This window comes from Humulus lupulus, chromosome 8 (genome assembly GCF_963169125.1).
Source record: "Humulus lupulus chromosome 8, drHumLupu1.1, whole genome shotgun sequence".
NCBI lineage: Eukaryota > Viridiplantae > Streptophyta > Magnoliopsida > Rosales > Cannabaceae > Humulus > Humulus lupulus.
Genome location: NC_084800.1, coordinates 65,607,732 through 65,632,945, shown reverse-complemented (window position 1 = coordinate 65,632,945; position 25,214 = coordinate 65,607,732). Strand labels below are relative to the sequence as shown.

General features: G+C 34.9%; 3 protein-coding genes across 3 annotated transcripts; 1 reads left to right on the top strand and 2 right to left on the bottom strand.

Annotated features, from left to right (window-relative positions):
* The first annotated feature begins 9,217 nt into the window (after positions 1 to 9,217).
* LOC133797589 (DNA polymerase lambda) lies at positions 9,218 to 14,720 on the top strand. Its single transcript, XM_062235539.1, has 13 exons — positions 9,218 to 9,364; positions 9,441 to 9,578; positions 9,666 to 10,011; positions 10,154 to 10,284; positions 10,399 to 10,461; positions 10,802 to 10,981; positions 11,092 to 11,145; positions 11,999 to 12,087; positions 12,646 to 12,736; positions 13,540 to 13,620; positions 13,863 to 13,930; positions 14,114 to 14,198; positions 14,287 to 14,720. Exons 1-13 carry the CDS (start codon positions 9,248 to 9,250, stop codon positions 14,383 to 14,385), a joined length of 1,542 nt encoding a protein of 513 aa, XP_062091523.1. The 5' UTR covers positions 9,218 to 9,247; the 3' UTR covers positions 14,386 to 14,720.
* A 282-nt stretch (positions 14,721 to 15,002) lies between these two features.
* Positions 15,003 to 17,403, bottom strand: LOC133797590 (uncharacterized). Its single transcript, XM_062235541.1, has 6 exons — positions 17,186 to 17,403; positions 16,876 to 16,993; positions 16,327 to 16,412; positions 16,118 to 16,178; positions 15,860 to 15,946; positions 15,003 to 15,391 (listed from the first exon to the last, which is right to left on the bottom strand). The coding sequence occupies exons 2-6, from the start codon at positions 16,954 to 16,956 to the stop codon at positions 15,299 to 15,301; spliced, it is 408 nt and encodes a 135-aa protein (XP_062091525.1). The 5' UTR covers positions 16,957 to 16,993; positions 17,186 to 17,403; the 3' UTR covers positions 15,003 to 15,298.
* A 614-nt stretch (positions 17,404 to 18,017) lies between these two features.
* Positions 18,018 to 23,184, bottom strand: LOC133797588 (ATP-dependent DNA helicase 2 subunit KU80). The gene is made up of 12 exons (XM_062235538.1): positions 23,037 to 23,184; positions 22,693 to 22,785; positions 22,486 to 22,537; positions 22,141 to 22,272; positions 21,492 to 21,895; positions 20,118 to 20,404; positions 19,805 to 20,000; positions 19,492 to 19,698; positions 19,052 to 19,219; positions 18,633 to 18,962; positions 18,420 to 18,550; positions 18,018 to 18,312 (listed from the first exon to the last, which is right to left on the bottom strand). The coding sequence occupies exons 1-12, from the start codon at positions 23,049 to 23,051 to the stop codon at positions 18,252 to 18,254; spliced, it is 2,076 nt and encodes a 691-aa protein (XP_062091522.1). The 5' UTR covers positions 23,052 to 23,184; the 3' UTR covers positions 18,018 to 18,251.
* Positions 23,185 to 25,214: the final 2,030 nt, after the last annotated feature.

Genomic DNA, 25,214 nt, shown 5'->3' with positions numbered 1-25,214 from the left:
TCTGATGTAAGAACGAAGAAGTAAGAAAAACATTATTAAAACACTATTCATCAAAAGAAGAAGTTTTGAAGACACCATTTCAAATTCCATGATGTATACGTACATTTAAGTATATGATACAACATAATCTTTAATTTAAACATATTATATATATATACCTGCTCGTGAAACTGGAGCAGCAACTTGAAGAATGTCTTGGAGCTCCTCGGCGATGGCGACGGAAACAACAAACAACGAAGTGGGAGAAGGAGAAGGACAAAGAGAAGCCAAAGTTGCAGAGGACGGTGAGGTTGAGGGGGAAGAAGGTTAGTTGTAACGCCCTACTTCCTTAGAGCCGTTACTAAGTGAGTTTTAAAACGAAAATTGTGCAATGAACTCGCTAATCGAGGTTTTTAAAACAAAAGTGTGATTAAGCGAAAGTTAAGGCTGTAATCTTTAAAAATGTGTTGTTTCATTGAAAACTTCTAGTATTTAACATTTGGGATCCCGAAATAAGGTTTGAAAACAATTTACAACTTAAAATAAGTTTACAGTTGATTAAGTATTAAAATCACAGATTATTACAGCCATTTCTCAAATAAACCCCCAACCAAAGCAGTCGGGCAGGCCAAACATGTACGCGTCGCTTCACGCTCTCCGTACTCATGGCTGGTTGACTTATCTTTGCCCTTACCTGCAACACAGAGCACCCGTGAGCCGAAGCCCAGCAAGAAAACTCAAACAACACATATCATATGCATATTATATAATCAATCTATCAGACAATCCAAGTAGTCCATTAGACCAAACAAGCACTCCTCGTGCTAGGTGTTACTCCCGGCCCCGCTGCCGTTCGTGGCTCCCTTGCCATTCTCGGCTCAATTGCCGTTCTCGGCTCAATTGCCGTTCTCGGTACCTTTGCCGTTCTCGGCACCTTTGCCGTTCTCGGCTCATTTGCCGTTCTCGCTACTATAATCACATATAGTATAATTCAAATAACATTCAAACATATGACAATATAATCAAAACTATACCATAATCATGTAATACAATTTAGGGCCATGCCCAACAATCAATTCAATTAAGTCTGCACCCTAACAATTAATGCAATATAGGGCCGTGCCCTGCAATCACACTATGGGCCCATGCCCTGTCCTATGGGTGCTATAGTTTTCTTACCTGTCAATTTGATAACTTTCAACACTTGACTCCTTGAGCACGATCCCACTTGAGCCTTAGCGCACACCTAAACACAGCCATAGGTCAAAGTCAACACTGAACCCCAAGTCCGAAAACCTAGCCTCGGGACCAATCCCGAACCCCCCGGGAAGACCTAGATCCACAAAACAAGGTGGTAGAATCGAACCCCGAACCCTAGGTCAAAATCCCTCAAAAATAACCCAAAAACCCCTTTCTGGGAACAGGGTAGCGCTACAGCGCTCAAAAGGGGGCGCTATAGCGCTACAAGCAGAATCGACATGCGCTCAAAGACTAGCGCTGTAGCGCTAGTTGCAGGTAGGCAAAACCCAAATTCTTTTTCTGCGATTTCTTTGAGCCAATCTCAACCCAAACTTCCCCAAATCTCTACCAAACTCAAAATCAAGCTTATAAACACTCTCCACTCATCCCAAGCATCCCAAATCCTCAAAACCCAAGCACATTCATCCCAAATCTCAAAATTTACCATGATCAACCCTAAACCCATAAATTCAATCAAACAACAAAGTTAAAGGCTTAGAATTCATACCGTTGATGCAATTTCGACCTTGATTCATTTCCTAGACCTCCTTAGCTTGCTCTTCCTCAAAGCTTGCCCAGAAATTCCCTAAAATTCCCATCATCTCAGCTCAAAACACAGCTCAAACCAGCCAAACCCTTAAAACTGAAAACTCTAAAAACTTACCTCAAAAGTTAATGTGTTCTTGCTAATCCTTGCCAAATCATCTAGTCCAACTTAAGATCCTTGATGCTCAGCCTATCCTAGCTCTCCATTGAGCTTTGCTCCAAGAAATTTGAAGAGAAATGGTGGGAGAACCACAAACCGTTCCTTTTGGAAAAATCCCTCTATTTTCTCTCTTTTCTTTTCTTCCTTTTTCTTTCTTTTCCTTCAGATTTCTCCCACTCTCTAACAATCCCACTCACTATATAAAGCCTCATTTAATCTATCTCTAAAAAGCCAATTGACCAAAATGCCCTCCTTATTAATTCTAAACCCATTTGTCCATGTAGGGCCATTTTAGTCATTTTACCCAATTCCCGCTAATTCTCAAGTGTCTCTAATATTTTCCCGCTTGCTTCCCAATACCTGATAAATCACTAAATAAGTATTCCTCATCATCAAATTAACCTCAATATATTCTCTAAATTTCCTGTTTATACCCCCAGGCTTGCCCCGAGCCGAGTATAAATTCCCGTCATGACTTTTCTGCTAATCTGCTCTCTGGGATCGTCTCGAGTCACAAATCACAGATACATCCACATACCACTGTGGTCTCAACAATCATCACATAATAATACAGTTATGGCCAAAATTACAATTATGCCCTTCTAACACAATCAGGGCCTACATGCATACTAATACACATAGTCATGCATCTCAAATAGTCACATAGTCATATAACATGCTTTAAATCATAATCATGCATTTTACTCATAAAAATCACACATAAATTCCACTATGCCCTCCAGGCACACTAATCAAGGCCCTTAAGCCTTATTAGCGATTTTGGGTCGTTACATTAGTCGTTCTTGAGGGAGTAGGGGTGTGTCAGCTAAGACTAAGAGACTAAGTGAAAAGAGAGAGAAAGTGAGTTTGAGACTTTGTTTCAGTAATAAGATGTTGCCCTAACAATAATGGGCTTGGATGTAATATTAAACATATATGGGCTGGGCTGGTGTGATAAATAAAAACTATATTTAAATAATTGGTATTTTTTTAAAGTGCGGTGCGGTTTGAAACCGCATTAATTAATTTCTAAACCACAAACCGCATTGCACCGCGCAGTTTGGAAAATATTCAAATCACAACCACATCGCAAAAGGTTTCAAACCACATTTTGCGGTGCGGGTGGTTTATGCGGTGTGGGCGGTTTTGATGAACACCCATATATCATATATGTTCAGATTGTTTGGCTTCTCTTACAAGCTAAGATGAACGTTACCTTACATCATACCCACAGAGACTAAGTGAACGACGCAGGCAAGCGGCGCAGGAAAACGGCACAGGCGAACGAAGAGGAAGGTCGGAGGTCACCTGCAAATAGCCACCTGTAAACTAAGACCCACCCACGATTCACAGCCAGATGCAAGACGCAGAAACGGAGATGACGGAGACCACACGCAGGTGAATCGCGAACGGAGACGACGACTTTAGGTCACTGTTTCTCCTTCCCTCACAGGTCACTATTTCTCCTTCAAACACAGAGCCACCTGCAAACTGAGAGCCCAGAGTCGCAGCCAGACGGAGAAGAAGACGAACGAAACGCAAAGCCACCTGCAAACTGTTTCTCCTTCAAACGCAGAGTTAATTTTTTTTTCTTTACTTTTTTTTGTTTTCGTGGGTTTCATTGGTGTTGTTATTGAAGGTTTTCTCTGTTTGGGTTTTCAAGCTTGTTTTTTCTGGCTTTGAATGATGGTGATGTTGGGTTTTTTTACAGTTTTGTGTTCTTATTTAGAGAGAGTATATTGTATATATATATATATGTGCATCATATAAATATATGGTTCTATCATATATATGTGCATCTTTTTTTTTTGTCTTAAGTTCCTCGTGTTTTGTTATAATTGTTGATCCAAACTTGCATATTCTTGCAGGATTAATAGACTCCTTCAAATGCAGAGTTAGTTTTTTTTTTCTTTACTTTTTTTTTGTGGGTTTCATTGGTGTTGTTATTGAAGGTTTTCTCTGTTTGGGTTTTCAAGCTTGTTTTTTTATGAAGGTTTTTTTACAGTTTTATGTTCTTATTTAGAGAGAGTATATTGGCTCTGTCATATGTATATATATATATGTGTGCATCATATATATATATATATGGTTCTATCATATATATGTGCATCTTTTTTTTTTGTCTCTCATATTTAACCTAAGGCATATATATATATGTGTGTGTATGTGTTAATTTGTGTTTTTTTTTTGGGTGAGCATTTGGAAAAATGTGGCTTAAGTTCCCTGTTTTTGCTATAGTTGTTTATCCAAACTTGCATATTGCTTATGTTGTTACTTCTAAATTCTATTAGGTGCATCATCAAGTGGGCACTGCTGGAAGAACAAATATGCTACTCGAAGGGCTTATAAAAAGCCAAATGAGACCATTGAAGCCAATGTTGACCAACTGTCAAGTCTAACTGATGATAGTGACTTGGAATGGGGAAAAGGGAGGCTTGGGAGTTCAACAGATGATGAAAACAACTCTGATTTTGCAAAAGAATGTGATGAATCTGAGACATAGGCTTATTATGGGGGCTTCTATGATAGTGATAAGGATGGTCACATTGGTTGCAAGAGAGTACGCATATCGAAAATGGTTGTTGATCCAAACTCAAAAATTCCTATATCAGAAATTAGAGACATTTACCATAATGGAAAGATAGCGCTTCAGTTGTGGCAAACATTTAGAGACCACAAACACTTTTGGGAAGTGTTGAAAGATTATGCTATTCAGGAAGGTTTTGAGTTGCGTAAAGTGAAGAATGCTAGAAGCAAAGTCACAAAACTTTGTATAGTAGAAGGATGCACTTGGAGGGTACATGCTTCTTTATCTCGTGATGAAAGAAATTTTATCGTCAAATCATTGAATCAGGAGCACAAATGTCAATGTGTAGTGAAGAATAGGACAGTAACCGCTAGCTGGATTGCACATAAGCTTCATAATTGTTTTGCTAGAACACCTGACCTAAGTTTGCAAAAAATGAGGGATGAGTTGAAAGACAACTTTGGCATTGAGGCAACTAATAGACAGTTATGGAAAGCGAGACAGAAGGCAAGAGGAGATGTTAGTGGTAGTTATGTACACTCCTATGCAATTTTAAGGAGATATGTTGTTATGATTCATTTTTTGGATTAGATGGATGCATCTAAAAGGGCCATACAAAGGCATTTTTTTGGTTGCTGTTGGGGTTGATGCAAACCTCCACTTCTATCCACTTGCTTATGCAATTGTTGAAGTTGAAAACACATATAGTTGGAGTTAGTTTTTGGAGTTGCTGAGGGGAGAAATAGGGGACACTGCTAGTGGCCAGCCATGGTGCATCACGAGTGATAGACAAAAGGTTAGTGTTGTATCTTCCCATTTAGATTCACTTTTATTTACACGCTTGTGTAAATCTACGACCAAGTTTCATTTATGTAGGGACTAATTGAGGCTGTGGCTGCTATACCAGAGGCAGAACACCGATATTGCTGTTTTCACATTAAGAACAACATGATAAAAAAGTTTAGAACATCACAACTAAGGGGTCTGTTTTGGGCAGCAACTGAGACAGCGAATTTCAACACTTTCAAGCGCATTATGGACATGATAAAAGAATTCAACTCAGAGGCACATGAGTGGTTATCAAATATTGATTTTGTTGACGCCGTTTTTCGTCAACAATGAAAGAAGCGCACGTAAACAATAATCAGTAATGGCCAATAAACATATGATAATCCACACGATTTTTACGTGGTTCAACAGTTAAATCTGCCTAGTTCACGAGTCTTTGTTATTAAACTTAAGATGATCTCTAAAAATTCTTAAAGATGAATTCTCCAGAGTTTTCCCTCTAGATCAAGGAAAATTCTGTCCCTTACAATGGTGCAAGACCTCTCTATTTATAGAGAAGATTTCAGAGTACAATCCCACATATTTCGGGTAGTTACTCTTTATATGCAAATAAATTAAATGACATTAAATGCCTGTGATCCGATATAAAAGGAAACGTTCCCTGAAGACTAGGGAGCGTATAACTAATCAAATAATATCCCTTGATTGTAGGGGATTTACAATAATAAATGTAGACCGCGTCTCTTTATAGATGACTCATTAGGATATTCCAAGTTATTATCCTATATCACCAAGGCCATATTCTCCCAGGTTTCTTACTGGCTTTCGAGCCATAACATATCCCGAGGCCACATGACTTCGAGCTCGTACTCGTGTCAGGCTCGGTCCCCCTGATCCGAGGTCATCCTAGAGAACAGATGCACCTCGGGGTCTACCTTTCGAGCTTGTGAGGATTTTGAGGCTACCATCTTTGAAGTCGTCTCTTTTTTGCAGGCTCGATGTTTAGATTTCGCACATATTCCAGACTTTACGGGTTCATTCATTATGACTCCAGCTTTCGAGGTCACAATTCTCACGACTCGAAATCTGGGTATAACAGAGTTCAATCATTGGACTTTGAGCAAGTTTGACACTAGAGCGAAGGTAGAACACATTACCAACAATTTCGTTGAGTCATTCAATGATTGGATAGAAGAGCATCGTTACAAGCCTCCAGTGGATCTGTTGGAAGGGCTAAGAATGCAACAATCAGCCATGATGTATGCTAGGAAAAAGACTGCAGAAAAATGAGAGCACAAGCTCACTCCAAAGGTCCATCAAAAGGTACACGAACTACTCAAGAAAGGTCGGCAAGCACACGTAACAAGGGTTGGTGAAGAAGAATTTCAGTTTGATTATGACAAGAAAAGTTGTATTGTAAGATTAAATGAATGGTACTGCATTTGTGGGCAATGGTAGGTCAGAGGAATACCGTGCATACACGCAATTGCTTGTATAAGAAAAATTAGGGCCAACATAGAAGATTATTGCTCACCATACTTCACCACTAAAATGTGGAGGAAGACTTTCCAGGGTGTAATTCATCCCATAGCTGATGAATTTATGTGGCCTGAGTTTGATGATGAAGAACTATTGCCTCATGTCATAAAGGTGCAACCAGGAAGACCCGAAAAACATCGTAGAAGAAGAGTTCCTGGAGAGGAGAGACCATTGCCATCAATGATAGAAAACCAACCACAGAGACATGTTTCTAGCACCAAAAAGTGTAAGAATTGTCATGAGTTTGGGCATAACAAGAGGACTTGCAAGAATCCGAGCGTCATATCACAAAATCTACCACCTGAAGGCTCTGCTCAAGCACAAGTACCACTTGAAGGCTCATCTCAAGCACAAGTACCACCACCAACAGGCAGGGGCCGCGAAAAGACAAGTGCTCGAGGCAAAAAAGATGCACCAACAACAAAAAGCAAAGGCAGAGATCGATGTCGAAGTAAAGGTCGAGGGATAGTAATGGGCACACACTCTGAGGTACACAATTTAAACTTGTTTTTTTGCTGATATATTAATATGTACCAATGAATTGAATGATTCCAATATTATGATGATATATGTTCGTGGAAGTGCAATTTTGCATACTGTAACACTTATGAGTAGTTTGGTTAGAGAGAAGAGAGAAGGGAAAAGAAAATTGGATAGAAAAATGTAGTGGGACCCACCTAAAATATTTTCTCTCCATTTTGGAGAGAAACCCAAATAGAAAAAGTTTGATTTTATTTTTTTAAGTTTAATGACTAAAATGACATTGACTTTCACATTATTTATTATTTTTAATAAAAAAAATTATATTTTTATCTTCACATTATTATATATATTGAAAAAAAATAATATATATTGTGTTAAAAAATATTATATATATTTTTTAGTTTAAAAATTTTAATTATAAATTATTTATATGCATTTTTTTAGAATATAAAATAAATGGAAAAAAATAATAGTATGCATGATAGAAAAATTATTTTCATGCTAATTATGATAAAGTTATAAGAGAAAAATATAATATTTAAATTATGAATAATACATAAAGATAAATATATAAATATTAATATAATGGTAAAAAATGTCAATTTTATCTTATATTCCAATCAATACAAATAAAATAATTTTCTTTCCTCTCATTTTTACCAAACAAGTAGGAGAGAACATATATTTTTTTTTCTTTCCTTTATCTTTTCTATCCTTTCTATATTTTCCATCCCTCTTATTTTCTTTCCTCTCTTCCAAACATAGGCTTACTTGTGGAAGTGCAATTTAAACATAAAATAATATCCTGCATGCTGCAATGTTTTAGGTTCAACAATAACTTTTGATGAACATTATATATTTTGTCTTAGGTCATATATGCCTTCTTTTGTTCATTTTGTATGGCATAAACCATAGATAGTGGGTGATTGTTTTGATGAACTGTGCTAGCTAACTTTGTTTTGATGTATTGTACTATAAGTTATGGTTTTATGATAGAATTTTGTCATGGCATATAAATTTCAATGTTTCATGTTGAAGTTGGGAGCTTAGATGCATCTCCTGAGGAGATGCACTTGTCTGGAGCACTATTAGATATTTTCTCAATTCAGGATACTTAGTGGAACCACAACCACAACAAAAACTTTTGAAGAACATTATATATTTTGTCTTAGGTTATATATGTCTTCTTTTGTTCATTTTGTATGGCATAAATCATAGATAGTTGTGTTGACTTTATTTTGTGCTGGCTTTATTTTATACACATAGATAGTTGTGTTGGCTTTATTTTGTAAAGCAAAGATAGATAGCTGACTTTATTTTGTAAAGTAAAGATAGCTACTGACTGTTGTGGTTTTATGATGGAATATGCAATGATTTTCATTTTGCAATCTTATTGATGTTTTCTCAAAATGTAGAATTAGATTTATATTTTCAAAGTTATTTTGCAAGTTTTTGACCAATCAATATCATATACTATAACCAAATTATGCTCACAGTACAGCAGGTTTCACAAGCTCGTTTAGTACTATGTGTTTTGACAAAGTTTCATTTTAGTACACTCTATTACGAGTATTATTCATTTGGTACCCTCAATTATGAAGTCTTATTTTTTAAAATTAATTAACCTTGTTAAAATACAAATAATAGTAAAAAACCAATTAATAGAGGGCAAAATGGTTATTAAAAAAATTAAAGATCAAAATTGACTTGAAGGTACCCGTTTTAATTAATCATCAAAATAAAAAGTATCAAATAAGCAATACTCATAATAAATAGGGCCAAAATGGAACTTTGTCAAAACACATGGTATTAAACGAGCAAATTTTTTATTTTTTTTTTACAAAAGGGAATGAATTTGATATTTTTTATTTGTTTATTAAAATTGCTGGCAGGATGCCACGTGTAGTCCATGAGATAATGACAAATGTTCTTCGACCGTTTTCATATTGGGCTTCGAATGGAAGCTCCAAGTCCATCGCTCCCAAATGGCCCAGAAGAGGAAGAACAAAGAACAAGGCCCAGCGCCGCCAGCCGGAACCGGGATGTTCGCCGGAATGGTCATCTTCCTAGTCGAGGGCGGAGTTCAGAGCCGTCGATTGCAGGTACTCTCATTGAACTTTAACGTTAATTAAAATAAACTTTCGTTCTATTTTCTTACTCTGTACTCCTTGTTATCAGATATGGAAGCAGAAGTTGATGCAAATGGGAGCCATTGTAGAAGAACGTCTTACCAAAAGAGCCACCCATATATTCTCAATGAACTCCGATTCTCTTCTTCAACAGGTTGATGGTGATCGCTTGGCCCGATTTCAAGGAGTGAGTTCTTCAGTTAGTGTTCATTATGTCTTTACATAGATATGCATATGTTGTGATTGAATTTTGACATGGTATTTTTGGGGGAAGAGAGTTCTGCTATATCAATGGCTGGAAGATAGCTTGACCTCAGGAGAGAAGGTATCTGAGGATTTATATGACCTGAAAATGGTGATGAAATCCGAAGCAGAAAGTGTTAAACACAAGTCCAGTGCTGAAAAGTCACCAAAACGAGACGTTTCTAGCGATGAGAAAGAAGAAAAAGATGAAGAACATCAAAGCTCTGATCCCAAAAGGATGAAATATTTTGATAGTGATATTAAAGCTAACACCGATACTACAAAGTCAACTGAGACAGCGTTGACCTTTTACAATCCTCCTGACTTGAACAAGAACATAACTCAGATATTTGGGAAGCTCATTGACATATATAGAGGTGAACCCATATCAAAGAAAGAAAGAAAAATGATTTTCACGTTATTATTCTTTTTTTTCCCAATTACAATGCCAGTTCTATATGTGTTTCTTTTTAAATTTGTTATAATTTACTATTGCTTACTAATTTTGAATTTCTAAAGCGTTGGGAGATGATCGAAGATCATTTAGTTATTACAAAGCTATACCGGTTATAGAGAAGTTACCTTTCAAAATTGAGAGTGCAGAGCAAGTCAAACACCTGCCCAATATTGGGAAGTCCTTGCAAGATCATGTAAGTGTATACAATGTTCACCTAGATTGTTGTTTATTGTTTTTCCCCCTTTTTTGCTTCAAATTATGATCATATGAAAGATGAAGATGTTGTTGATATTTTTTATTTTTGCAGATTCAAGAGATTGTTACCACTGGAAAGTTATCCAAGCTGGAGCATTTTGAAACAGATGAAAAGGTGTTGAACTGTAAAGGGTCCTTTTAATTATAAAATTTTATTTGCTTCTCTTGTTGCTAACATGGATCTATATATGAAACAGGATCTCTTGTGTTGAATTATTTATTTTCTATTTGTATATTCTAAAGATGTTCGATGAGTTTGAAGATAGGGTTTTAAATTATGTTTGTGAGTTCTCAAGTTTTTTCCCCCTAATTAATGATGCCTCTTTACTGCTGCTTTAGTTGAAGGAAAATAAGCTATGAGTCATTTCTTTATACGCAAATGTAGGGAAGTTGAGATTCACTTTCTTGTCAGTGTTGATGATGGGTGGGTTTTGAGAATTTTACTTTTATTTCAGGTTAAAACAATCAGCTTATTTGGTGAAGTTTGGGGAGTTGGTCCTGCCACTGCATTGAAATTATATGAAAAAGGACACCGATCACTGGATGATTTGAAGAATGAAAATTCATTAACAAATGCACAGAAACTAGGCTTAAAATACTTTCATGACATCAAACAGAGGATACCACGTCATGAGGTCTTGTTCGTTACTTATTTTTGTAATTATACACTGATATGTTCATCTGGTTTTCCCTTTGAAATAAATAATTGGCATTATTTGTTTCTTTTTGGCTTGTGGTTTGATAGGTCCAAGAGATGGAATCTCTTCTAAAGAAAGTTGGAGAGGAAATTTTACCTGGGGTGAGCAAAATAAACTTTTGATTGAACTTTATATTAGAAGCCTTGAACTTAGGTTTTCTTTCTAGATGTTCACACCCCTCCAAACTGCAGACTGCCTTACACAGAAATTACTTACCAGGGAATCTTACTTGTGGCATTTTATATCTTGATGCATGTTCATTTTTTCAGCTTTTTTTTAGATGAGAGGGCTCGGTGATTCCTAATAGGAATGGCTTCTTTTCCCTTTGATTTTTTTTTTTAATATGCCATGTGATTTGGACTTTTGAGTGTGGTTTCTAGAACATTAGCCGACTTTTCTCTTCCCAGGAGAACAAAAATAAAGATGAAATAAGTTGTTGGGTTGCATATAAAGGTGATAACCCCTTTGTTTCTTTATAGTTTTGATATGGAGGAGGAATTTGCAAAGCTAAATGATTTAAGACCTTTGTGGTTCTTATAAAAGGAAAGATAAAGAAATTAAAAAATAAAAATAAAAAGATGTAAAGTGTCATTCTGCTTACAAACTGTTATATCAGTTTAGCCATGAGGCTCCTCTAGTTATCAATGATTATCTGAAACGTAAGCTTGTGATCCATTGGTTAATGAGTTATTATAATTTTACAAGGCTGTGATTGTATTTTCCTTTGTTGTTTTATTTTTTCAATGAATACTAATGTCTACACAACAGCACCTGTAAGCTTGAATCTTACCAAGCCAAATCAGAGTTTTGCCATGACTACCAAGAAGAAATAATGTAAATGAAGTTATAATTTATTACCTGAAAGCTGAAATGTGAAGCTTACAAATTGGAAGTACTAATCTTCATTTTAGCAAGTGGCTTGTTAATTAAATGCCGAGAGTCTTCTTCTTGTAGGTAGTAATCATATGTGGAGGATCATTTAGACGTGGGAAAGCTTCCTGTGGGGATATGGATATTGTTATGACACATCCTGATGGAAGGAGGTAGATACTATACTGTCTCTCATCTTTTCACTTTGTACTAGAAAAGAAAAAGGTGACCATATATTTTTGGGAGATGTTCTTGAGGATAGAAAATATATTTCTTCTTCCCGTTTTAAATCCTACTACATATGTCCTTGTTTTCCCTTAAAAGAACATCTTGTGAAAACATCCAAATTTAATGGGTGAAACAAGTCGGGTGAAAAAAATGCTAATATGCTATGTAATGTACTGATCTAGCAATTCTGCCTCCAAAGAATGTAGGGTTCAGTGGGATCATATACAAAAATAAAATAAATAAATGCTACGATATGCGATGTTATGTTATGTTCCTATTAGTTATTCCCAGATAAGCATAGGGATTTTTCTGGGGTATTTGTGATCATTTTCTTCTATTTGTTAATGTTCTGCTTTTAGTTGCTTCTCAGGTTGTTAGTAGCCTGGAGATAGTTTGTTCTCTGAGTTATTTTACTAGTCTAATCAAAATTTAAACTTTTACAGTACTAGTTTTTCTTCTTTTCTTGTAAGAACTAAAAGCTTGTTTAATTGTTTGCTTTCCAGCCATAAGGGCTTTTTACAAAAAATTGTGAAGCATTTAAAGGTTATAAACTTTTTAAGGGAGGACCTGATTTTCAGCACTCACAGTGAAGAGGTAAAGAACTTTTGTGCATTTCAATTCTCTTTTGTCATGTATCAGTATTTTACATTTTGATGGGATGTTTCTTAGTGTGTTTGAGTTGCACTGAGTATTATGTGCTACACTTCTTTATTTTTCTCTCTTTTTCCTCTTTGGGGTGAAAGGTTATTTAGTTGGGTTGCTGCAACAGTCCTTCACATTTATTTATGGGTGCAAAAAGACAAGAAAAAACAAAATGAATGGAAGAAGAAAGGCAATAAGAAGTGAAAGTTAATGTTTATGGTAAAACAATTTGAATCATCTGGATTAAACATTATACATATAAAATCATTGGATACAGATAGTTTAACATTCTTCAAAGTGCTTAGTCATATTGTTCAAATTCTCACACACCGGCAGTACGGCTCTCTGGTAATGATGATATACTACACAATAAACAGAATCAAGTTTGAACTTACGAGTTCGGCAAGTTACAAGATAGATCCTGTCTAAGTTTTTACTTGGACTTTTATCTGAAAAGAAATTACTTATTAAACCCCATTCACAGCAAATGTCAACTATCCAATAAATTGTTCAATGTCCTAAATACAATAGTTACTGTGAATAGAACTATGCTTAGTGGGAAAACTCAAATACAGTTCTGGGTCAGATTCAAAACTGGGAAACCTTCCAATATATTAGAACATAAATAACTCTTGAAAGAATTCTATTTGTCATTTTGAGTGCTTTCCTCCAAGTATCCCATTTACATTTATTTATTAAAATGCTCTACAATTCTCCTTGCCCTATTATTAACATGCCAGGCAATTATGTGACAGGGTACAGATTCTGGGGTTGACACGTATTTTGGTCTTTGCACATATCCTGGAAGAGAGCTCCGACACCGCATAGATTTGAAGGTAATTGTTGACATGTCATGTTTAATGTTCCAACAAAGTCTAAAATTTTTGTTTGAGATATCTTTTCTCTTTGGTTGTTGATGTTTTATATATTTAGAAAAATAAATCTCGCTTCAGATATCTTCTCCTTGTAGTTTTGGGATTTTAGTTGCTTTGTAAATGTTGGTCATGTTGGGGCCAGTGCAGTATTCTGCTGCTGCATGAATAACGTTTGGAGTATGCTATGCTTTTTCTTTCTCTAGGTGTACCCACGGGATATATTTGCGTTTGGACTAGTAGCATGGACCGGAAATGATGTACTAAATAGGAGGTATGCTTACTTGACTGACTATCCGCTCTTGTTTAGTATTTTCAAACTATTATTAGGATTTTCAATGTGGCTGTCACGTAAATGTAGTCTACACATATCAGAAAGTGCCCTTACAATTAGAGGGAAAAAATGTGGAAGCTCAAACTTTACCACTCTGATAGGTTGACCTGATCATGACTGCAGGTTGAGACTTCTAGCTGACTCGAAAGGATTTCGGCTCGATGACACAGGGTTGTTTCCAGCAACACATGGATCTCCTGGTACACGGGTAAATACTTGGAAATTGGAACTTCCACCTCTACAATAACAGCTTTTGCTTCATGTCTATTTAAGGTTCGTGTCTGCTTCAATGGCAGGGAACAAGAGCCACTGCAAGTTTGAAATTTAACGAAGAGAAAGAGATATTTGATTTCCTTGGATTTCCTTGGCTTGAACCACATGAGAGGAACTTGTGACAATGACCATGGTTGTACATGTACATAGCAAAAAGGCCAACTTTTGTAACTGTAAAGAGCTCCTAACTTGTCATAGAGCTAGAAAGAGGAAGGACTGTTTTGTCCCTTTACTAGTAAGTTTCCAAGTCGTGTATGTATAAAATTGAGGTTCTTTGTCAAGGTTCGGGTAGTGCTTTATCCAAGATTTGAATATGGTGTAATGGCCATGATCGTCTTGCTGTGCCCAATAGTGTTTCTTATTTAACAAACGAAGAAAAGAAAATATAAATTGTACAATTCCACGGAAATAATTGGAACTGAAAGATGATGTGAGAGTAATGCTAGTGTTGTGCCAAGCAGTGTTCTGTGACGACATTTTTCAAAGTCGAGCACAACGTTTAACACGAGACCACTGGTGATTTGGCAAATAAATGTGACTTAAAAACTTGGCCTGGTCTGAAGTTATAAATGAACGAGGGGATCCTTCTGAATATGACCCTCTTCATCATAGGTTCCTTTGCTTGCATGAAAGAGGATTAAAGAAGCTAAAAATAAAATGGGTTATACCCAAAAAGAAAGAAATAAAGAACTAAACTGAAACATTACTACCTCTAGTCTTGTTAACTTCAACACACTCATTTCCACTCAATTAAATGAAATTTGATCGGCAAAGATTAATCGTTAAATACAAGTACAACATAATCTTCTTCCTATAGGAAGTACAAAAGTATGAACCTTAAAGATGAAATTTCTACATGTTTCCTGTCAGGGTAAAGGAAAAGAGAGCACTCGATATGAAAATGTAGCTTTGATATTGTAGACTACAAGGAAAATGCTTCCTCAAACTGTCAAAGGGATCAGAAAAATGTGCATTATGTGATCAAAAACCAAAGACTGAAGAACTGATTTCATAGAAGAGGCGAGCAAATGGGCTTTAAAGATATTTTCTTGCAAGAGCACGAACTTTGGTATCAAAATGAGCTGATGTAATGCGAGAGCCAGGCAAGTAGAGAGGATTAAGAAGAATCTACAAAATTTCAAACACCAAACTAGTCAGTAGCCTAACCAATATGCAAAATAATAAACTTGCTTTCAATATATTAACTGGAAAAAGTGAAGTTCGTACTATTCCTCAAAACTAAGGACAATGTTCAAAATTTCCTATTTGTATTGCAGAAGTTGCATATTTTGCTATTAGTTTGGGAAAATCTTTTTTTTTTTTCTTTTTTTTTAATGCAACTACTTTGTTCATCTACGAAACTTAGGTTGTAAGACTTAATTAACAAAAAGAAAATATTTTATTCTAGCATATTATGTTGTTAGAGATAAATAACACTTTGTGCTACAATTTATATTATAAACTTCAACAAACAAGTTGATCTTGGAACCAAAACAGCCAACACACGTAGAACATCTTAAAAAGAGACAATCAAGCAAAAAAGAACAAGTCTTGAAAGAAGAATAGATCATCAAAAGTGAAGTAACAAGCTATTACCCTTATATATAGTTCATGAACCTCTTGGAAAAAGCTCTTTATGCCATCATCATTCCGGGAATCATGAAGTAGCATCAGTCGTGTATGTATGCCTTTAGTTAAAGAGCGCAAGAAACCAAAACACTAGTGCAAGAAGCATTTCATCTGATTTCAGGCAATAATATGACCTAATGAATTTGTCCCAAATACGTATAAAAACATAACATTTATAAATAATAAAGGAAAAAAAACTTCAATTCACAATATTGTAAGGATATGACCAGCAGTAACATATACTGAAACAACAAGATCATTAAACCGGTCTATTGCCTTCATAAACCTGCAAGGAATTTAAGAAAAAAAACCTGTTAGAATGAATGACAGTAGCTTTAGTGCCCAGCTAAACAACAGAGCATCTGTTTCAAATAACTAACATAAGGAGAAAAAATTAAAAAATAAAACAAAAAGATAGAGAGTATGAAACAGACATGGCACTAGTTGTCCATGCAAGGTCCTGAACAATATCCAAAGCAGCATGTAATACAAACTGATGCAACTGAGCAGCATCCTCTTTCTGCACAAGGTGAAGAGGCAACCAATTAGCTAATACATTCAACCCGCAAAATACTTTCCATTGTATAAACATTCATTCAAACACTCGAGGATGCAAACATTTTAGAAAAATCATACCAAAATGTTGTAATTGCCTTGTGGTTTTAGAAATATTTTAATTGGTAACCACACCTACATACCAAGATAAGCAAAGCCATTGATACAAATCATAGTATTTGTGAAGGACTACCGCCTCATATCATATAAAAGTGTAATCCACTATCTCTTCTATTTTTTGTATGTGGTTTTCCAATTGGCATGGCCTGATAATTACTTTCAAATGAAACTACTGCAGTGGGAAACAAAAACTACGACATAGACAACAACATGGTAATCAATACAAGAAGATAGGAATCATGGAGTTTTAGTAACAACTGAAAGCTCTTAAATTTTAGCCGGAAGGAAAGGAAATGAAAAAGACTTACTTTAGCAGCAGATCCAACTTCAGCTTCGTAAATAGGAATATCATTCCTGCTAACGATGATAAAACAAGCCGTAGTCGCCATTGTCAAAAATCTAGAGCTTTTATGCTACCTACAATTGCTGAAAACCAATGGGCACCACTCAATTTCTGTAATTTGAATGAACTGACTAATGTTGAAATAGAACTAATGTGAGTGTTTGGCAAATGGGAAAATTTAAAAGAAACGGAAATCGAGACCGAATAAAAAATATAAATAAAATTCAGTTAAAAAGTAAGAATTACAATCGATCATATGATATAAAGAGGCATACCGAATCCCCAAATCCTTGCGAAGAAGACAATGGCAGAAACTTATCAATCGATAATCAGAGAAATCGATTTTTTTTATTTATATGACAGTAACACCGACACTTATTAATTATGATATGATAATAGGGCTTTAGTCTCTGCGTTGCATCGATCTGGAGTTATCAATAGACTTAAGACTTCTACACCTAAAGTTTCTTTTCCTTCGAATTTGTAATTCTAATGGCAAATATTATATATTTACCGTATACATAAGGAAAATTATTATTAATATTATTATTATTATTATTATTATTATTATTATTGACAAATATACAAATGGAAAATTATGAGGTTATTAATTTTATGTGATAATCTATATGAAATTGGTCTTTTCACTCAAAAAAAAAAACGATTACTAATAATATTTAAAATAATATATTATGGTTAGTAAATTAAAATTGACTATCAAGTGTTTTTCTTTAATATAGGGTGTGGTCAGTAACTATTATTTGAATGAAAAATTGGAAACACAACACAAGCATAAATCTTGTTCGGTAGTCTTATTTTTAATTTAAAAATAATAATTCAAATTTAGTTAAATACCATATTTAATCTTCTCTTTTTTTTTAGTAACAACCCTTAATTTTACATAACTAGCAAAATTATTCGTATATATAATTTTGATCCATTTTTTTTAATACAACGCTTTTCTAATCGTTAGTAAATTCCTTGACATAATTATAATTCCATGGTAATCTTAAAACAAAGTGTTTTTTAATGTAATATTTTACCCTTTTTATAATTCTGTTTTCTATTTTTCTTCTAAACAAAATGCATACATTAAGAGGTAGAGAATAGTTAATTAGTCTATCACACTAACAAGCATTAAAGTTTGGTTATCAATGTTAGAACGTAGGTAATGAAACCCCACTGGTAGTAGAAGTGTGTGTTCAAATCAACCCCCCACATTTCTAAAACTAACTTTTGTGCAAGACACGTTTGAGCCAGCTCCTTAAAATTAATATACATAGAATTCACTATACAAAACAGAAAACTGGACAATAGACGCAAAGCTATGCACCCAAGTCTTCACTCCAACATTGGCTCTGCTTTAGCCACAAAACTTCTAGCTTCCTCATCAGTAACTTCACTGCTTAGTACAACAAATTTAAGCACGGCTTAATTAGAGAATAGAGGAAACTCAGCTGGAAACTGCAAAACAAATTGAAAAGTTATGAACAATTATGAAGTTTTAACCTGTCCACGGCTTCTGTCTTCGATATCAAGGTGATCTGTTTGGATGCAAGAAATTCACAAAAGCTGGTGAGTCTTTTCTCCTGGCAGTATTTGAAAAGATGGTGCAGGAAATCATTGAATTGTTTTGGTTCCTGCATATGAATAATTTGGCCTACATTAACAAATGTTGTTGCCAACCTTAGCCAAAATACATTGAGAAAACAATTATCTTACTTGCTCAAGGACACAACCCTTGCGAAGGGCAGCTAAACATTCCACTGTTTTAGGATAGTTATCCCCATTGTGAGAGTCCTCTATTAAATTGAATATCTTATTTTTCATATCCGTAATAGCTTTGTCAACCCATTTTGGACTGTCTCGGCGGGAAATCATGGCTTCAAAATCTTGTATAGGTGTTGCATTCCGAATTTCCTCCACCTTAATGGAAGATTTATGTTCATTTGTATCAGGATTGGCAGAGGGAGCGGGTAAGAGGGCATAGTTCTTTCCGTCATTTGATCCTGATGGTTTCTCTTGCAATGATCGTCTAGCTGATTTCTTCAGCTGCAAAAGAGATCAAACTTCAAACTTAAATGCCTCTAATTCGATTGTTGCCATAGCAAAAAAGCTTTAGGGTGCATCAGTAAAGTAACCTTTGGATTTTCTTTGAGGTTAAAGAGCATACGAAATTCATCAAGAACAGAGTTGTTTTGTGAAATTAGTTCTGGATCAGGTTCAGTGATCTTCGCAAGAGTTTCATCAAGTGGAGGTACAGCTGCATCTGGGTGCTTTGATTTCAACTCAAGATAATGGTGGAAACGCTGAACAGATTAACACCAATTTTATTTTAAAATAAAAAAAGGCAATAAAAGTGGCAGAGGTCCTCAAACACAGTTTTCATGACCATCTCTCATATATTGTTCTTGGAAAGTTTAAATCACCAAGAAAGTTATTCATAATTGTAAATCAGTATCTCTATAATCTTGCAGCATCATGGCAGAAAGAAATTTGTTTGTAATCTTTCCATAGCTATCTAGGTAACAAATCAGCAACGCATTGAAAAAAAAAAAATTAAAAGTTAGGGGATAAATACCTCCAGCACGGGATTCGGTGTAAACTCAGGCAGAAGAGCCTCCTCTTTATCAGAAGGTGCAAGGTCAAACATCTGTACAAACCTATCTGCTGCCTCTTGTTGTTGTTCTGTTGGTTGCATAGAAGTTGGGAGATTGCTAAAAGAGGGGAACTGAAATTCTCGAACATCCTCAGCAAAAGGAAGTACATTGAAGTAAAATGAATCAGGCTGCACATACCAATTATCAGAAAGCCCAAATGATCAACAGGGAAATCAAATATTGAAAAGAAAAGGAGAAACACAAGAATCTGTGTAATGAGACTTGCAAACTTACAATGTTATCTCTATTAGAAATATTTGGTGTCAAGACCCCCACAACAACATTCCCCTGTCCTTGTCTCCAAACACAACGCAAAATTGCTACCTTGTTAGCTTCTTTCATAGCTCTTGCCAGGGCAGAAGCAGCAAGAATGGCCTTTGTATTTCCAGGTTCAGGAATGAAAACATTTGCATCTTTCATGTAATAGTGGCTTTGATGATTTTGCATGTAAATTAAGACAGAAAGAGAAAAGATTCATAAAAATGATCATTTGAACAAATAAACTCAGATCAAGCTGCATCTAATAATAAAGCAGAGATGTTATTACCGCATAATGTTTCCAGCATCAGTAAAACCTAGAACCTTCACACTCTTTTCTGGCTTAAACTTGACAGCATCCCATTCAGCAGATGATATAGGAACCACTTGGGGTCCATAACGATAACCTTTTATCCTTTGTTCTGGTGGAACAACTTTGCTAGGATCTTCAACCCTTTTGTACTCAAAATCTACCTTCACTTCGTGTGTAGCAAATTTATCAGTTGATGGAGCTTTATCAGAATATCTTTTTAAAGTGGGAAACTTCTCCTCTGATGTTTTCTTGTAAACCCATATCTAATCATGTTCAAGTTGTAATCAAAATGAGAAGAAATCATTTTATATGCTGCAACTGGGTTAAAAAAAAAATCAAAATGCACAGAATAGAGCAGATACGACCTTGTATCAAAATTGGCCAAACTTGGAGTGTTTGGTTTACTCCATAGAATTAAGAAGAATAGGGAGAAACAAGGAGAGAAAGAGGAGAGACTAGAGAGAGAATAGAAAACTCATGTATTTTTCATTGATTCCTTTTGGAGTAATGATATGTGCACCTAAACATTACACACAGTGACGTGTCACTATTTTTTAAAACAGTGAGTCCCAATTTTAATAAATGTAATTGGCTAGGCTAATCTGCCGCATCACTGTGTCTAACATTTGGGTATATATATTGGGTGCACATATCATTACTCTTCCTTTTGGTAATTAGTTTACATAGTTATACTATCTTGTAACACAAAATAGAAATATCTAGAAAGGTCTAGAGTATTCTAAACAATCACAGTTATAATATTCATTGGATACACTAATATCACCTTATATAACTCTCCCACTAAGCAGGCCTAATTAGAACATGATATATCACGTCAGAGAGTGTATCAAGGACTCAAACGGACAAGTAAATTGTAGCTCAATGCTGCCAATCCTTGCTTGATAGAGGGTGCCCTAGTGCAGAGCAGTATACAAGTACAAATGTCTCAAGAACAGAGGACCCAGTGACTTGACACAACAGATAGATGAGCACCAACACAGTGATTAATTTTTGCGTTTTAGCCTGCATTACAGGAGTTTAAATGGTTCGATTTCTAGCCCATTGAGCTGTTTTCAAGTATTTAGAGCCTGTCAATGAACAACCAAACCAGCATCCCTTGGACTAGATTAAGTGTGCCGTTAGATCATAACATAACATGTGATAATGTGTCAAAATATTTACATCAGCTTAAACCCCTTCCCCTCAGCCCCCACTCCCACAAAAAAAAAAAAACAGGTGAAAAATTAAACATATGCTTTTAACTTCAGCATAGAAGCATACAAGAAACATTTCCAAACAGATCAACAATAGAACACTTCATAATAACTTAGCCAACTCCAAAGAACTCACCTTAATCTTCAGTTTGGGGCTAATTTCAAGATCACCCCTAAATGTTGTAACTGGGCTTACATTCCGAGTTCTCAATGCACCAAGCAATGAGATTGGACTTTCAACATGCACCAGCTTTGCACGTGTTCTGTTTGAAAATATATTTAATAGGCGATCATTCTCTTCCATTATTCTCTTATCTGCTTCTGCAATGAGCTTTCCCCTGACAACTATACTTTCCATTTTCATGCCTTGTGCATTCATTTGATCAGCAATTATGGTGACCTGATCATCTTTAGTTCCTTCATTTGGAGGTTTAATTGGACATATTGCATTTGTAATGAGGCAAAGTCGTTTCTTTCCCTTGTTTGTCACTCCATATTTCTTAATCAACATATCCATTCCAACAATTATAGCATCAAGAACTTCCCACAGTCAAGGTTTCATACAAATAGATTGAAAACACATGCAATTGTAAGTTCACTAACTATAAGTTACAAATTTCCTACCTATGACTTGCACATACACATTTCTACAAACAGGTTCCTGTGCATGGCTTTGAGCAATAAATACCTAGCATTTCGTTTTGCAACTAAGTAACAATAAGAAGGAGATACTATGACAAAAACTACAATCAAAACAATAGCAACTATGTAAATTCAGAGGATACAATCTCCAGAATGAGTTCCTCTAGAGAGTGGCTGTAAAGTTTCAAGAAGATCCAAATCCACCACTCCAATTTTTCTTAAAACCACCACATGTTCATATCCACCCACTTCATTTGTCAATTCATTATCTGTGTCTGAGAATACCAACATCCCTAATTGGTGAGTTCTTTTATATAAAAAGTTATTACAAGCCCTATAATCACTCTAATACAGAACTATATATATAAAAAAAAATAACACACACACACACTAAGTTGTTATTTGATTGCAGCTTTGCCTACTTTGCTTTTGTTCTTTCTAAAAGTAAATATGTATAAATATATATAAAGGGTTTGGATCATTCAAACCTTGAGTTCCAAACAAGATAACTCCAACTTCATCGTACTTGCTGTGAATGAGCTGCAAAAACAAACGGAAAACGAATGTTATATAACCTGCAGCAGCAGTTGTTCAACCCCACCCCACCCAAAAAAAGATGGATAATGGAAAGTGAAATGCTAAAGGGCACCCTTTACTATCGGGTCCTTAAAGGAATGCTCTAATGGAAGGGATACCTTCTTTTGAATCAAGGAAAAGCAAACTTTTTCAATCTCAGGCACAGCATTGTGCATTGATGGGCCAACATCGATCAACAAAAGCAGTGTTTCCTAATACACAAAAACAAAATACAAATTGATATTACAGAAAACCCTAGCAAAGCAGAGCAGAAGTAGCAGTTGACATGCCGAGAGTGATATGAAAAATTATTAACAAGCTAGTGTTGATTGCTGTGTACCTAGCTTAGACACATATTAATGAAAATGATATCAACAAATTTATTAAAAAGATAAATAAAAATCCACAAAAGAAGAAAGAAATAGTTTTAATTTGATTGAGAAGATGAATTTATATTGATTACCTTGTTGCGAGCCATGACGAGAGAGAGAGAGAGAGAGAGAGAGAGGAAAAGAGTATGAAGATTGCTGGAGAAGCTGAGCAGAGCAGCAAAGCTTACAATTTTATATATTAAATTTCTCTTCGCTTTTCCCGCTTCGGATTGAGCTGAGCTGAGCTGACTTTTATGACTCGCTCTCTCTATTATATCATGTAGCTCAGATTGGGGGCTCAGAAAAAATAGGCCCAAGTGTGTGGTGTGTAGGTAGCAGGCCCAATCGTAATTGTTTGAGCTTATAAGTGAATTATTAAAAAAAGAAGAAAAGGGTCATTCCTTCTCTTTGTTTGTCTCTTATTATACTTATGGTGCAAAATGATTTTTAATAGTGTGTGAAAGTAAGTAAATATTTATATTTTTAATTTTATAATAAAATATTCTAATAACATTTTTCATATTACATATTAGCAAATGTGTTATTTAGTAAATTATTATTTTATTCTAAATATTTTAATATTATGGTATATGTATATTAGTTTTTATTTTAAAGTTATTTTAATTTTTTTTCATTTTTTATGGGTTGTTGAATGATATACCATACCACAATATATATATTGAGTTAAAAAATAATATACCAACAAAACTTACAAAATTATTACTTAAAAATATATATTATGCTAACAAAATGATATATTACTATTAAAATGTATATACATGATACAAAATTATATATTACTATTATATATAATAAGATAGAAACTAAATATCATAAAAAAATGATATATTATAGGAGATTTTTCATAAATATGGTTTTTTAGCCATTAATGTGCAAAAATATGGTAATTAAACTTTACTTACTTTATATGGAAAAACTTAACTACAGAAAATTATAATATGGGAAAAGTTATCCCACATTAAAAAATAAAACAAATAAGCCACTAAGGAGGGTAGTATTGTAATTAAAGATGCACATCCTATCATGGTGAAATTTTGAGTCGATCAAAAACATACCCAGCCGAAATTTTTTTATTCAGCAAGAACACCAATCTCCGGCAACCACAAACCCGAACCTCCAGCCATCTCCGGCGACGTCCTTCTCCATCATCGGCGACGTCCTCCATCTCCGGCAACGATCTTGTCCATCGTCCAAAGCATCCAAGAAAACCAGGTTTTTAAAAATCTTGCTCTGTCAAATACTATATTACTGTAATTTTATTCAACTTAATATCTATTAAATTCCTAATTCTTCTACATAATATAGAACTATTGATTTCATATTTTTCTCATACCTATTTTACAGATTATAATGGTAATCATGAAGTTCATTATGTCCATTTTTTTTTATAAAAAAAAACATCATAATTAACATGAAATTTGAAAAAAATAATTAAACCTACTAATATAGTTATATTGATTGACCAAAAATATACAAAAAAACAAGAACTATGATTATTTTAGATTCAATTTTGTCTTTGCGATAAAAAAAACATTTCATATTGGTCTGAATTCTAATTGTCAAAACTTTCAGTAACAACAAAGTAACCAGTTACCTTGAAAACTGTCATATTTTCCAATTAAGTTTTTCACTGAAGTATGTAATTGCAGACTACCTTCACCAGTTACACCCAAATAACTACTTAAAAATTTACAAAATATTACAGGTATGGAAAATACTACTTCTTTGGTTCAATTTGGAGGCAAGTGGAATGAAAAAAATGAGTACGAAGGGTACACAATGACTGGAATATTGATTCCACCAAATTGTTCTCTTGACAACTTGGTGAATTTGGTAAAACAGGAGATAAAGGAAACAAGAGCAAGCATTGAAGTTTATTATCAAGTAGCCAAAGGAACACCACCAATGAAGATTGAATCAGACAATTCAGTGTTGTTCTACTTGGAAATAAAGAAAAAAGTTGCAGAAAAAATAACAGATTTACCATTGCGTGTGAATATAGTTCAAGAACCAATGGATGAAAATAATCTTCTTCAGCTATCAAATCAGAAAGCTACAGCACAAGAAATGGAGGTGGGAACATTATTAATGCAAGCAAACAAAGCTTCCATCAATGAACATATGTTACTTGAAGAAGGAATGTCAAGCACAACAAATGAGGGAATCAATGTGGCATACATACCTCACCTTGCTGAAGAAGTAGCTGATTTTATAATTGAAGACAATTCAAAAAGAAAAAAGAGATTGGA